The sequence below is a fragment of the Neolamprologus multifasciatus genome, chromosome 2 (assembly GCF_963576455.1).
Source record: "Neolamprologus multifasciatus chromosome 2, fNeoMul1.2, whole genome shotgun sequence".
NCBI lineage: Eukaryota > Metazoa > Chordata > Actinopteri > Cichliformes > Cichlidae > Neolamprologus > Neolamprologus multifasciatus.
The window spans coordinates 30,849,343-30,864,124 of record NC_140440.1 but is presented as its reverse complement, the minus strand read 5'-3'; the positions used below and the strand labels follow the sequence as shown (position 1 = coordinate 30,864,124).

Sequence of the window (14,782 nt, the reverse complement as noted above, 5' to 3'; positions counted from 1 at the left end):
TGGCAGGAAGGATCATTTGCATTATCGCATACAGAGCACGTCCTATAGTTTTCCATTTCATTATAATTCTGCACACCAGGAAAAGTGCCTTAAGCAACGTGCACCTGGATTAAAAATAACTTGTGAAGAACAAAACAAGGAAAAGTGATTTCCAACTCATCAGCTGTCACTGGGAAGATCATAAATCAATATATTAGCTACACGAATCCAAGGTTAAACAAAACAATTCATAAATACACATAAATATGGCAAACTAATTGGTCAGCCAATTAGGGGGCATTGCAGGTAGTGAGAAACCGGCATTTTAATGTACACTGTAGATGGAATTTATTATTCATTTGCCAGAAATGTTCTTCTCCTTGCTGGAGTCCATCTCTCCTAATAAAAAGGGTTACTGTGCAGTTGGATTTGAAACACTGTTTTATACTTGTATGCAGCATGAATTTATTACAAAAATGGTGCATTAAATGATTAGAGTTACACTATTTAAAAAAAACAACATGTTTATTTAACTCAGAAAAAGCCAAGGTGGATTATTTGAAAACTCAAAGGCACCCAGAGAAGGTCTGTGGAGACAATAATTAAATCACTCATAGAAAATGCTCACACCAAGCCAATTTAATAGATTCTATGATTATTTCAGGACCAAAGTCACCAAGGCAACCCTTCATCAGTTCACCATTTCACGCCAGCACTAAATGAACATCCATCTTCAAATTTGTGCGTGTGGGTGGGTGAGGGTTTTTTTTTGGAGACACTAAGGGTGTTTGCTGAATTTCAACAATGAACCACTATTAAGCAGTTTGCTCATTATGAAATGTGCATACAATTACTGCAAAAGCTTTAGAACCACTTAGGGCAGGGTTTTAGATCATAAAAAAAGATACTCCAACTTCACTGTTGAACCAAAGAAGAGAACAGAAAATCTAAACGGCAATTTGTCCAGTGAGTGGGTTGTGATTTCTGATTTCTGAGCAAACAAAGGTACACAAAAGAGACAGAAATGACATCTATACTTCCAGCCTTAACTGGTTTTAGTTCTGGGTGTACCTTACCTGCTTCATCTGCTCTAATAGTCTTTTTTTTTTAAATAATTTATTATGTTTCATGGTACAGTAACATAAAGATGCACAAAGCTCATATCTGTTATCTGTTATGTTGTAACAGAGATGTAATTGGCTGTATTTACACTTATATACTCCAGAATAAAAAGAAATAAAACTAACCCAGCAGGGTGACAGTGGGAATTTTTCACCCAAACTGGCAACTTCAGAGTTATTGAGAAAATTCACACAAGAGGCAAGAAATTTCACTTCAATTAAGACGTTTTCAGAGGCCACAAACATTCACAGAGAACAGTGTTCCTTGAATTGCTTCGCTAGCTGCTGCAGCGTTTGTTGTCTCAAAGAGCTACAGGTGAGTGTTTCCTGCAGGGAAGGGACTGTGGCAAGAGCACTTTTGTTCTTGGCTGGCAACCATAACACAGTACTACACAAGGAGATGCACTGCGAGGAGACCTCTTTTACTGTGGCACACGCAGTCTTACAGAGGTGCAATGATGACATTTAAATTAAAGATCACAGCAGTGATAACAGATAAATGCTCATGTGGGATAGAGTAGATTTAAATGAGTAGATTTTTTTTACATGCAAACAAAAAATCTGAAATGACTTTAATCACCTTGATTAAGAAGCGTTTTCTTAATGTTATTAAAAATATACAGAATGACATAGATGCACATTATGATGTCTTACTTATCCACCGATCGACTGATATGATCAAAGGAATTCATTGGACTGTGTGTTTCTAAACTGTTCAATAACAGAAAATAATCCATATATATATTTAGAGATGTCAACAGTACCAACGCATACAGTACCTTTTCACACCAAATTGCGAGAAAGCAACATTAATGGTAATTTTTTTTAGTTCTGTAGATAGTATAGACTGGTGTGCCGTGGAAGATTATCTGGTTCAATCTGATTAGCGATCGGCGTGAGTAACGGGCAGAACAATTACATTCTCTTCCACTAGAGGGCAGTGCAACTACCTGCTCTAATTAAAAGGGTTGCCAACTGCCAGTAAGACAAAAGAAATTACATTTGGTGGTGTGCCATGTGACTTTTCTAATATAAAATATGTGTCTTGGCTCAGGGTTGGGAAGCACTGACCACCCAGTCTTTATGAAGAACTTCGAGAGGTCAGCAAAGGTTCTGATTCAATAACAATTAAGTATTAAAGAGTTTCCCTCAATGTTAACCTGGCTGGTACACATGTTAACCTTAACATAAGTACAGCCAGTTAGACATAACTGTTTATCTACTATCACTCACCCCAATTAGCTATTCCTCAAATTATTATTAAGACTATAAAAACATTATTACTATTGATAAAGATTAAGATGATTCATTTATTGTTAGAAGTAGCTGCTCAAAAGTTTCCTCAAATATTTTAAGGGCACATTGCACACAATGCTGAGATGTGCCAAGTTTTTGGCTAACGTCTCTTTTCGACTTCCCTTTTCATTGCAAAAATATTCATTATATCCATCAAACTATGCCCTATTTGTCATTTCTAGTAAATTTTGTTCTAAAAATGTCAAATCTGTTATGTGTAGACGCAGAATTGGTTTATCCCTTGAGTTGGGTGCACACAGAGAAGATTTTTCCTGGACAACTATTGCTCAAAACCACATAAATTCTTCTTTTTTTTTTTTTTACGAAAAATCTGGCTTCTTGCAAGTAAACTATAAAGAAATGCAAGGTGGTTTAAGACTTTTGCACAGTACTGGATCCTCTTAAGGATGGCTTTGAGCCAAAGTAGGCCCTCACATGGAGAGAAAATCACAGGGGCACACAAACACAAACAACACAGTTGTGCAAAAAGCCATTTTATGACTGCAGCTTCGTAATTAAGCAAGATGAATGCAGCTATCCTGGGTCACTGTGAATTACGACTGGGCTACTTAGCAGCGTAGTTATGGAAAAATGTTCCCTCCTCATCCCCCCTTCTCTCCCTCTCTCTCTTTTAACCTCACTCAAATTAGGCATTATTAGACACCTCTGCAGGTATACTAAAAAGCACTGTGCCAACTTCAAGTTAAGGTCTGTTATTGGAAGAATAACCACATATAGCAAGTGTCAGGAAACCTTTCACCTGCTCCTGCTCTTAAAATATTTGTGAAAACTAGTCAGGGTGCTAAAATTCAATAAAAATATCTCACTTTCAAATTTCTTAAAAACGTTTGGTTGATGATAATTATGTTTAACAAATGTTCTAATTTGCTCTATTTAATCTGTCTTTGGGAAATTATTAAACTCTCCAACATCGGATAAATAAAAGTATTTGAATACAATATATTAGGCAAACTAAATGGAATTATGATTTATAAGGATTATTACTTTCGTCAATAGTAATATAATAATAATGTTAATATAAAATATCCTCCTCATTAATGCAGCTACGACTTAACTGCATCCTTTTCAGTGCTTTCTACTAATTATTAAAAGAACATCTGACAAGCATGTTTGCATATGCTATTATAATGACATTATTTTAGCAAAAGCAAATGCAGATATCAGCTGAGTAATGTTACAGTTGGGTACAACTGGCAGCACACATTTCTCTCTAATAAGCTACCACAGTTCTCATCAAGTTGACATCCTATAGCCTGTACTGAACCACAGCAAATAAACACCATATCTGCACAGCTGATCTACTGCAGGTAATCTTCCTCAGATAAATCAAGACATCCAGCACAGAAATGGGCTGAGAAATGGAGAGTAAGACGGAAGAAAATAAATGCAGTCCCAACAGTATGGGATGTTGAAATCCACTGTCCCACATTATTACAAAATGTTCTGGATTGTGGCTCACTTGTCCCCTTTCCTCACATATCACCGATCTATGTAATAGGCACAAGTCCCAATGAGAGGTTCATTTATTTATTTATTATTTTAGATGTAGCTGATTCAAAGTAATTCTTGAAGCAAGTATTGCTACTCAGCAACCATCTGGTAGTCATTTCGAATCAACCAGACTTACCTCCAAAAGAAAAGATAAGCGATACTTTAATGGGACATAATGCATGTGAAAAATCACCAGGGAAATCTAATTAAAGTTAGCTTAAAGTTTGTTGACTTTATTTCTACTACACATGCAAAAGGTTTTAATATGTTACAACTTCATTCAGAGCTCAGGTTATCCCGACGGAACAAAGTCAATGCTCATTCACTATATGGATAGAGTAAAGCAACAAAAACAGGAAGTATGCTCATCTACATCTCTACTGTGGACTGGTATCACTGGTGGGGCATTAGTGTGAAAGCAAATATAATGTGGAAATAATTACAACTTTATTACAAAGTAACATCCAAATAATAACCAAGTAATATCTTGTATGAACAATGGATCTAGCAGAGAGGTACTAACTTTAAATATGTGTAATTGGTTAATAACAAGACCAAATGGGGCTCATAATGACATAAACATAGGCCTTTAAAGCAGGACCAATTGGTAATCATACAGTAATATATAGGTAACCATATGATGACCAGCTAGAACTAAAATGGTAACATTAGTTCATCATGATTTTTATATAATAACTTTAGTGAAATCAATAATAGGGGAACACTGCTTTATCATATTAGGATACTATTGCCATAATGCTGGAATTAATCCAACCTTACGGCGCCAGTATTCTTCTTTGTTTGAAGGTTATCATGTAAACATATTTAATTCTGAGGTGTATTGCCTGGAAACATATGGCAGTTTCTATGCAATAACCAGGACTCAAGCAGGCTGAATGAAAGATGTCTGGTCATATAGGTAATAACTAAGAATCATTTTTCAAACGTCAAAGGCAACAATTAAGTGATGACTTCAAGATTCTTAATAGTGCGGGTTTATGGAAGGTGTAAACCACTGGTTACACTCAAAAACAAAAAGACTTTGCCTGATAAAAACAAAGATTTTTTTTAGAGTCTATGAACATTTTTGAAATGTGAAGTCGAAACACATAGCCAACTCTCCTTTTCTAAAAACTGGTAATAAGTAGAGAGCCAGTATTTTAGGAGTTGTCAATCATCAGGAGGTGAGCTAAACTCAAAACGAGTCTTTGCTTGTTAAATTCCCCCGATTCTGAGATTTGGCGTTGCAATTTCTCACTGTCCTGTCATTTTAAGAAAATCCATTGACTGCAGACAAATGAGATGAATTGTGTGTGTGTGAGTTTTAATGATGCTGCAGTGCTCAATCTTGAAAATGCTATTTGCTTTTGTCACAGAAAATCTCACAGCTGAATCACCATAATAACATCACAAACACAGCAGCGAATGCAGCTAAATTACCCGCCCACCTTGACATTACAAAATCCCAACTTGTTTTCTTAAACTGCAAATCTTTACAAATGCATACTGTGTTAACAAGCACTGCTCACGCCCACACCGCTGTATTTTAAATTCTAGTTAACAAGCAAAGGTTTCACTGCATATCAACTGTGGCAGGAGTGGTAAATGATGTACAAAATGTCTAACAGATCTTGTAGATTTCAGATTGACATACATCAAGAAAAGAAATAGTCTTTTATCCAAGAAAATTGTTGAAAAACAGATATATACAAATCCTGTTGTGCTGCACATTAGTCTTAAGCCACCCCTCATTCCTTTATATTTTTCTAGGAAAACGGGTGCATTGATTTATTGAAACATGTTCAAACATACATATCATATAAGAAAAAACAATTAGAGCAAGCTAGAAAGTCAATACCTGGTACGACCACCTTTGTTCGTCAACACAGCCTGAAATCTCTTAGGCAAACTTTCTTATAATTTCTTTAAACAGTCTTCAGGAATAGTTATCCAGGCTTCCTGAAGTGCATTCCAATGCTGAATGAGACTGAATTCATCACTCCATAGGACCTTATGTTGCTGATTTCAAATCCAGGTCTTGTGTAATTTGAAATTCCTTATCCTTTGTTCCCCATTTTCCTTCCTTATGAAAGGCTTCTTGACAGCCACCCCTTCTTCTGAGACCATTTCACTCTCACTTGGTGTTGGCTCTATCTGGTAGAGTATCACTTGCTTTTCCCGTTACAACACACAGACCTTCGCACCCTTGGAAAACCCATAGCTAGCCAGGCCCCTGTGGCTGGTGCACTTGAAGGTAGCTTTAGTTCTTCCCCTAGCAGACACACAGGAAACACAGGATGGCTGGCTTAAATTGCTGTCTGTCTGAATGGTGTCCAAAATGCTTTGCTTTATAGATAATTGGGAAACTTTTTGGGGAAAACATGTTCTTGTTAGGAGAGACTGCATCTATCCTAATTTGGATGGAGCAGCTCTCACTTCTACAAATCTGGCCAAATTTAATAACCCCCACCCCAAAATCTGACTATCCAGAGTTTGGATCAGGAAGTGGAGTTGCAGACTTACACGCCTCTCTGTAGCTTCTCTCCTCCTGCTATCTCCCCAAAACCCCGACCCCTTAGAGACTGTGTCAAAACAAAAAAACGAACCAAAAATCAGCAAAAAATGATTTAAACACAAAAAAAAATCACAAAGAAAGAACAGTACTGTATCCACGACTGCACCAAAGAGCAAAACAGTGAAATGTGGATTATAAACATTGGGTCTCTCTTTTCTAGTCCCCTGTTAGTACATGAATTAATCTCCCACTACAGCTTGTTAATCAACCAAAGACCAAGACAGAGTTTTAATTCATTTGAAAACATGATGCTTAGCCTTGTCCACCCTAGCTTGAAAAACTCAAGAAAAGTTTCATTTGTTGTTATCTATCGTCCACCCATCTGTTTTTTATCTAAATTCTGAGACTTTTTATGTGATTTAGTTCTCAGCTCAGATAAAATAATTATTGTGGGTGATTTTATCCATGTAGATACTAAAAAATGACAGGCTCAGCACAGCATTCAATCTATAATTGGACTAATTAAAATGACATCACACTAGTTTAGAACATCCTCATTTAGCCTTGAAATCCAGTTTATCGCTCTATAAAAAAGCTCTCCGTAAAGCTAGAAAATTGTTCATGTAAATGGGGAGTTGTCTTTACACACTAAGGTTAAATATGGAGTTCCACAGGGTTCTGTGCTAGGACCAATTCTGTTTACATTATACATGCTTCCCTTAGGCAGTATCATCAGAAGAAATATAGCATACATTTTCACTGCTATGCAGATGACTACCAACTTTATCTATCATGAAGCCAGATGACACCCACAAATAATTAGTTAAACTGCAGGAATGTCTTAAAGAGATAAAGACGTGGATGACCTCAAATTTTCTGCTTCTAAATTCAGATAAAACTTAGGTTCTCGTACTTGGCACTAAAAATCTCAGAAATGCGGTGATACTGTGTAGGACCGCTTTCTTCTATTTGCGCAATATCTCCAAAATCAGACACATCCTGTCTCAGAGCGATGCTGAAAAACTAGTTCATGCATTTATTACTTCTAGGCTGGACTACTGTAATTCCTTATTATCAGGATGTTCTAAAACTCCCCGAAAATCCTTCAGTTGACCCAAAATGCTGCAGCAAGATTACTGACAGGGACTCGAAAGAGAAAGCACATTTCTCCTATATTGGCTTCTCTTCATTGTTAAATCCAGAATCAAATTTAAAATCCTCCTCACATACAAGGTCTTGAATAATAATAATTATACTTTTCCTCAAAGTAGTCAAAGACACGATTGATTGCTCAAAACCTTTGACTGTAATAATTACAGAACAGTGAGAGCCAGAGCAACATATGACTTCAAAGTTCAAAGCAGTGGTTAACCTTTTGCTGACACCAGAACAGTTACATTTTGAATACGCTCTATGCTCAATCCAGTCCTTTGCTCACTCATATTTCTCTTCATTTTTTCTGCCTCTGTTTGATTCCGCCTGCTTCTTACTGTCCCCAGTTTGCCTCTTTAAGTGCGACATGAAGTCCTTAAACAGATGCAAGGATTTAGCGTGACAGCGTTATCTCTGATGCTGTCCACAAATCCTGGGATAACACCCAAAGATTTATGACATCCGGCTGGCACCTAGTTCTAAAAATGGTTTATGTATGTAATAGAGTAAAAGAAAATGCAACCGTGAGATCAAAGTAACAGATGTTATGTCAAAGAAAGGTGATAATTGGAAACGCCTCACCAAAGTGTTGATTTGCTAAGCAGATTGACTGCATTTATTTCTGTTTTTCAGGGTAACAACTTCTAACCTCTTGTCTTCTTTTACTTTTCAACAGAACAAAGTAACACAGACATCAATCACTACTAATGAAATTATCATGCCTATTATCAAAGGACACCCATCATTATCTCTGCTAATCATATCTCAACACGCATTTGATGGATTACCATGAAAATTTATATGGACATCCATCCTTCCCAGACAGTGTGCCTTCATTATCTTTGGTGGTCCTTCTTCTATTTTATGCAAATAGCTCTATAATTATTAGATAGACTCTCTTCAAAATGAGTTTTAATAACTTGCTGATGCTCTGACTTTCAGAAGCATCAGCAAGCAGATGCTTCTGAAAGCAGCATCAGCAGAAGCATTACACACAGTATCACCTGCCCAGGATGGATGAATGCTGAATGACATACATCCACCTTGAATGCACAGTATGGGCATCTGTTAAAAGCAAACATACTGTAGAGCTTGCAATAAAGCAGAAATGTCATTTATCTATATACCATTAGCGCATTGTATTGATGCTCCCATCCTTAGTTAAAAGTGGAACTGCAAATGGCTTTAGAAATATAGCTTTAGAAATGATGCCAGAAGATGGTTCGATCTCTCTGGTGCTATTGTGGAGAGATAAAGAGAGATGAGCCCTAATGCAAAGGATTAGGCAGCATTAGAGTAGAGACATCTCCATACAACTGATTCATATTCTGCACAGAGTGTGATCAGCGTCAGTGTAAACACACCTAGACAGGTCTCAGCTAAGGACTTACTGTTCGCTGTTTAATCAGTAGATATACATGTGTGAACATTTAAACCCACCAGGCTTCTGTCTGATGTGATTCTTTTTCCCATCAGTTCTAATACACACACACGAGTTTAACACGATCCTAGGGGTCGGAAACACCAGCTGCTGGTTTTTACTGCTTCCTAGAAACAATGCTTACTCCACATTTAGCTGTGTCTGGGCTTTCTGGCTCCGTTAAGAACCAGAAAGCCCATTAGAAAGTTTTCCTCTTCATACAGCTGCCAGTGCAAGCACCTTGTAACCACACAGTCTCGCGAGGCATAGCTGAACCATGACCTCGGCGAGGACAACTACCGTATAGAGAGCGAGATAAAGTGGGACAGAATGACAGAAAAGCTGATCAGCTGTCAAGTTACAAGATGAATTAAGAAGAGGGAGATATTAAATGCGAGAACTTCACTACACAGACAAAGTTTCAAGGGCACGAGCCTTTAAGGAAGTATTGTTAAAGTATGAAAGGGGAGGCTCTTTGGGAATTAAATAGAAATGTGCTGAAAATGAAATGGCAACAAAAGAATAAGAGCATCTCTTGAGATGTGTTTTTGAAGAGGGTAAAAAGCTTTTACTGTTACTCTAAAAAAGAAAAAAAAAGAAAAGAAAGGAGTGAGCTGGCTTAATATTAAACAGCTTATGGCTTAAAACATAGTTCGTGAATGAGAAAAATAATGTGCAGGTAACAGATAGCATATTAGTCTTATTCAAAGCATTAACACAGCTTTCAGTCTGGGTCTGTATTCAGTTACATCTGTCACTGTATCAGCGTCTATTCAACATCAAAGTGGTTTTTAGGGAAATGCTCTTCACCCAAGAGCCTCAATGAGTCCCCCTTACTCTGCTTACTATTAATATCAAAGCATGAGTGAAAATGAGTGATGAGTGTTAACTAAACAAAAATCACTACAAATGCTTAAGAATCAAATCAATGCTTTTAAAAAGCTCCGAACCCTATTCCGAACACCATTAGGCACAAAAATCCCACACCAAGCCTTGTGGTGAGGATACTCGGAAAGAAGCATCCTACACATCATCAAGTCAGTGCATCTAAGACTGAAGAAAAAGATAACTCCCCCGGAGAGAACCCCTGGAGGCCAGGGCTGTATCGCTGCAGTGTGTGCTGACACACTGGAAGCTGATTCACACTGTGTTTGATCATTTCTTCGGCACCAATACAGCATGATGCAAACAAGGAGGAGAGAAATCCAGGTCATGCTTAAAGCCCTTCAGAGATTTCTTATTTTGTACACACTCCTCTCCCTTCACTAAAACTCTCACTTTTTTATTCCCTTTTTGTGCTGTATTGCATTATTGCTGAGCGTGTTCTTCTACACAAGGTCTGCATCTCTTTTTGCAGAATAAAAAAAAGGAATCACTGCTAGTCACACTAACACTTACGTCTTTTTATCCCATTCTCTGTTCCCGTTGCCCTGTTAACCTCTTGCTTTTCGTTTTCTTTTTCCTGTCCTTCACCTCTACAGCCTCTAGTTTTCAGCTGTTCTCCAGCTTCTTCTCGCTTGCCCTCGCCTCTCTTCCTGGCACTCCTAAAACGCCTCTGCGCCTTAATGTGTGCTCACCTGAAAACAATCCAGTCTCTCTTCCTTACGCCTCTCTAAATAAACAACTGTAGCCCTTTGACACTGACATCATATAGGCAGAATAGCTCCAAATGTTGCTTTGCTTGAGAGTTGGTGAAGCATGTTCTCCCCCATGCAATCTCTCCTCATTACTTTTTGATGAATAACTGATGAGACTGTGCTGCTGTTGCGGCGGCGGCTCAACATTGGTATGCAGACAAAGACGAAACAGAGACAGGGTTTTTTTTTTTCTCACGCCATGCACTGTTGATGAACAGTTTGTCTGTACTTAATGAATCACCCAGCAATCATTTAATTTTGATTGGCTGAGCGGCTGCATGAGTTGCTGTTCATGGACCTCAGAGTGACTCTGAGAAAATGGAGTCGTGCCCGGCTGGTAAGAAATGAACTACGCAGAGAGTGATGGCGGCACTAAAATGCATTTGTCCTCTGCAGCCATTAATGTCAAATATCACAGAAAATGATGGTGTTTATTAAGAGTGAGTGTGCACAGACTGAAAGCATGAACCTGTGTGTATGTGCGCGAATGTGTTAGTAATGCTCAGCTGAGAAAACACTCTGTGGCTAAGCATTAGAACTCTCTGACTGGCTTTGAACAGTACCTCCATTAAATCATAGCAGAGGCCCAAATGGAAGAGGTCAACAGTGACAAGACTGACTCAGGTATAATTTTGTGCACACGGGTTCCGGTTCACACTAGGACACCGCAAACACTCTTCGAAGGTTGCCGTTTAATCGTACCGGGGGGAGCTGTGACACATTGCCACCTTGTGACAAGTCAGATAAAGCTTCCACTTTGGAGTTATATGCCATTTGACAGATAATCTTATCTGATTTGCTGGCAAGCATAAATTTCTTGTGTGGGTGGTGCCAGTGAGAATTAAACCGTTGAGTAATGCAACAGTAATTCATCCGTCCTAAAAATCAAATTCATCGCAGTGAGATTAATTGGAAGCCAACAGTTCAAGGAAGAACCTAAGCAGTATTGGAAGCCAAAGCTGAGACATTAAAGAGGCACACAATCACAATTTATGATACAGTTATAGCTTTACATTAAAGCGGTTGCACCTTGAAAATTGAACTTTTAGTTTTGGCTTTGCTCAAGTGGTCATCTCAATCAGCGTTTGAAGTTGTGTGAATGACATAACTAACCCTTTTAAAGGTCTGAGAGTGGATGGTTGCTGATAGCTACTCTTTTGTTCTCGAGTGTTCTTCAGTCCCTCTGAAACTGTAACTGGTATCTGTTATTTCCATTTTCAAAGTGCTGTGCCTAATCACTTATCATATTGATGGTCAAATGACATAACAAGATCACTGTGACACATTTGTTATTAACTTGCTGCTGTATACTTTCCTCCAACTCTTTAAAAACGATGCGGCCCTTTTTATGACGACACTGTAAGAGCCTGGCTTTCACTACAGTGTTGGGATTAATCAATATTTGATCAGTAGCTGGTGAAGGAACTGAAAGAATTGAATTCGTATTTTAATGCTGGCAAAGTCACGGTTATGATCCAGCAGGAGGCAGAAATATAATGAAATAAAAAGAGGCTTAGACTAAAATATAGATAGCTTCAGTGGTGCGCGGTGTGGCGCTGACTTGGAAATGCTTATTTCCACCCAGCAGAACTCCCCTCATTAAGAATCTTTAGCAGCTCCGAGGCTGTTATCTTGTTGCTGACACTGATCTCTGACTGTGCTATGATACCTGGCGACAAGCAAAACTACTTTCCATATGGAAGTCATACTTTCCTGAGTTACAATTAAGGGAGACCATTTGAATTTTATTCAACAATTAAAAGACATAAAGATATGTTACATACCTCAACCTGTTGACAGATTTGAATGAGCTTGGCCATTTGGTTCTCCAGCTCACTGTTCCTCTTCACCAAGTTGGTTAGGTTGTTCTCCAGAGTTTGCTGTTTGGAGGGAGCAGGAGGATTGGCATGATCAGTATTACAAGTAGAAGTATTACCTTCAATGTGTGCAGTTTTGCTTATAAATAAATAAATACTCTTATTGTAAGGTTATTGTTAGCTAAACCATTAAGCTTTCGACACTACAGAAGAACAGAGTGATTAGAACATTTCTTAACATCTGTTTACGAGGGTGAGTAGCTCCTTATGTTCGATTTAGTAGTTTTATGCTGGATACTTCCTGATTTAAAAAATCAAAAACAAAAACAAAAGCCAAACAAATAAAATAAATTTAAAAGAAACATCAAAAGTTTTGAACTACATGAATCTGCAAGGGGAGTCATATCTGTAGATAATTATTTTGGTAACATCTCTGGTGAAGTCTCATTCTGTGACATCAGTGCTGGTTCATGAGTTCATATTAATGTCTTCTGCAGTCCCAATGAAACCCATAAGTCTGCACATACACGTACAAAATATACATTCTGTGACATCACAAGAAATTTCTACAACACTGTTTGACTCCTTTTTATTTTATTTTTATCTCCACATCCCCCAAGACTTTCTTTATAACATAAGGCATTCATGCAAAAATATTTCTTCAATAAACTGTAAACGACTTTAAAAAATTAATCCAAATATCTATTAAGGCCCGTGAAGTACAATTAAAAAAAAATAGTTGCAGAAGGGAGAGTGTCCATCACAGTAGCCATGCACTGAAGTCTGAACCATGTTGAACAATGTTGCATGCGGTGCGAAATAAGAAATAATCAAAAAGGTCATCAGTTTTGAAAAGGTTCAAAATAATCTGCAGATTTTACACACAATAATTAAAATCACTTTTTTCAATTGAATTGTTGCAAATGTTACAGTCAATATTAGGTTTCTAATTGAATGTTGTTGAATAAGAAGCAGCCAAAGTAGGTTCTGTGTTTGTAGGTTAACTCTTTCATACGTCTTCCTGTATTTTTGCTTTTATGCAGCCACAAGTGCTTATACTGCAGTTTTATTTACTACAAAACTCTTTGATCTCACTTTAAAGCAAGAAAATAACTATGTGATCCCTGAAAAAAATGAAACCAATCAACCTCAAATGGCAACTTTTAATGATCAAACGCTCAGTTACTATCCCTTAACTGTGACTGCTTTTCAGATGTAAAACAAAAGACACGCACGCACAAACATGTTCACTCAAACACATATGCAGGATAAAAGACCAAAATGGAAACGAGCAAATGGGAAGTCAGGAATAGCACTCCCATTCAAAGGAAACAGATCAGCGATGGTGGTGACGAGCATCAAAACAACATTAGCAGCTGCGATGAGAACAACAGAACAAAGCAGAAGACAAGCGGCGAGTGTTTGAAGTATCTCTACTCATGCAAGTGAAGGGGAGGTGGCCTGTACAAGCACCTGGCCGCGTCTGAATGTCTTACTGTCTGTCTGCTCCTCCGTGCGTCCGTCTTACTGTCAGGCATCTGTGCTCTCCAATATCTCTCCTACCTGCCACTCAGCCTGATGTACGCCTACCTGTTGTCTGTTTGACTTTGCGCCCACTTAATTATTCACCTGCCTGCTTATCTCACTTCTTGCGTCCCTTCCTTATCCACCCAGCTATCTACTTATGTGCCTTTCTGTCCCTCTGCGTCCCAGCGGTGGGAATAGTCGAGGAAGTGAGAGGGAGGGGTGGAAGGGTGGGTGGGTGGGGGGTTTGTTAAAAGGCAGCCAGGGAACTCACCGCAGCGCTTGTCTTTGAAGCCTCCATTACTGCATCTGACACTCTGCCCGGGCTCACCTGATAAGCCTATGAACACACACATACACCTACATAAGTGCACACATAGACACACACACAGATAAGCCTGATCACACGTCTGCCAGCTAAACGCACAGCAACTGATGAGGAGGACTCCTTTCTCATGAAGCTGCCATAAACACTTTGGAGGTTTTCTTCAATGCAGATGAGACAGTGCGGCGTACAGTGTGCACAGCAGTGGCGTCGGAGTTGCATCACTGGAACGAGAATTTGGTTGTTGTGCCGCAGCGCCTCTGTGTGTGTGTTTGTTTATTGGGGAGTTTGAAGTGGAACATCAGTGAGTGGGGACAGATGGGTCATTAATTAGCAAGCTGGAGACAAGATGATTAATACATTAGAATACAGCTGCCCCCCCCTCCATGCGACAGCAGTCGAAAGAAACTCCTTTGTTCTCTACATACGTACGTGTGTTTTCTGTATTTTACATGTGTTAGGCCTGCATATGGTCAGAGACATA

The 14,782-nt window shown here is 38.5% G+C and overlaps 1 protein-coding gene across 5 annotated transcripts in view; it reads right to left on the bottom strand.

The window, feature by feature from the left end:
- Positions 1-14,782, bottom strand: part of mid2 (midline 2) — a 160,684-nt gene that overhangs the window by 40,719 nt on the left and 105,183 nt on the right. For 4 of the 5 annotated variants that reach the window (XM_085131782.1, XM_085131769.1, XM_085131768.1 and 1 more), the window contains 2 exons: positions 14,248-14,313; positions 12,417-12,512 (listed from right to left, as the gene is read on the bottom strand). In XM_085131782.1, coding sequence (XP_084987908.1) covers positions 12,417-12,512; positions 14,248-14,313 — 162 coding nt within the window. The remainder of the gene's footprint in view (positions 1-12,416; positions 12,513-14,247; positions 14,314-14,782) is intronic. The other variant, XM_085131793.1, reaches the window with a different exon arrangement.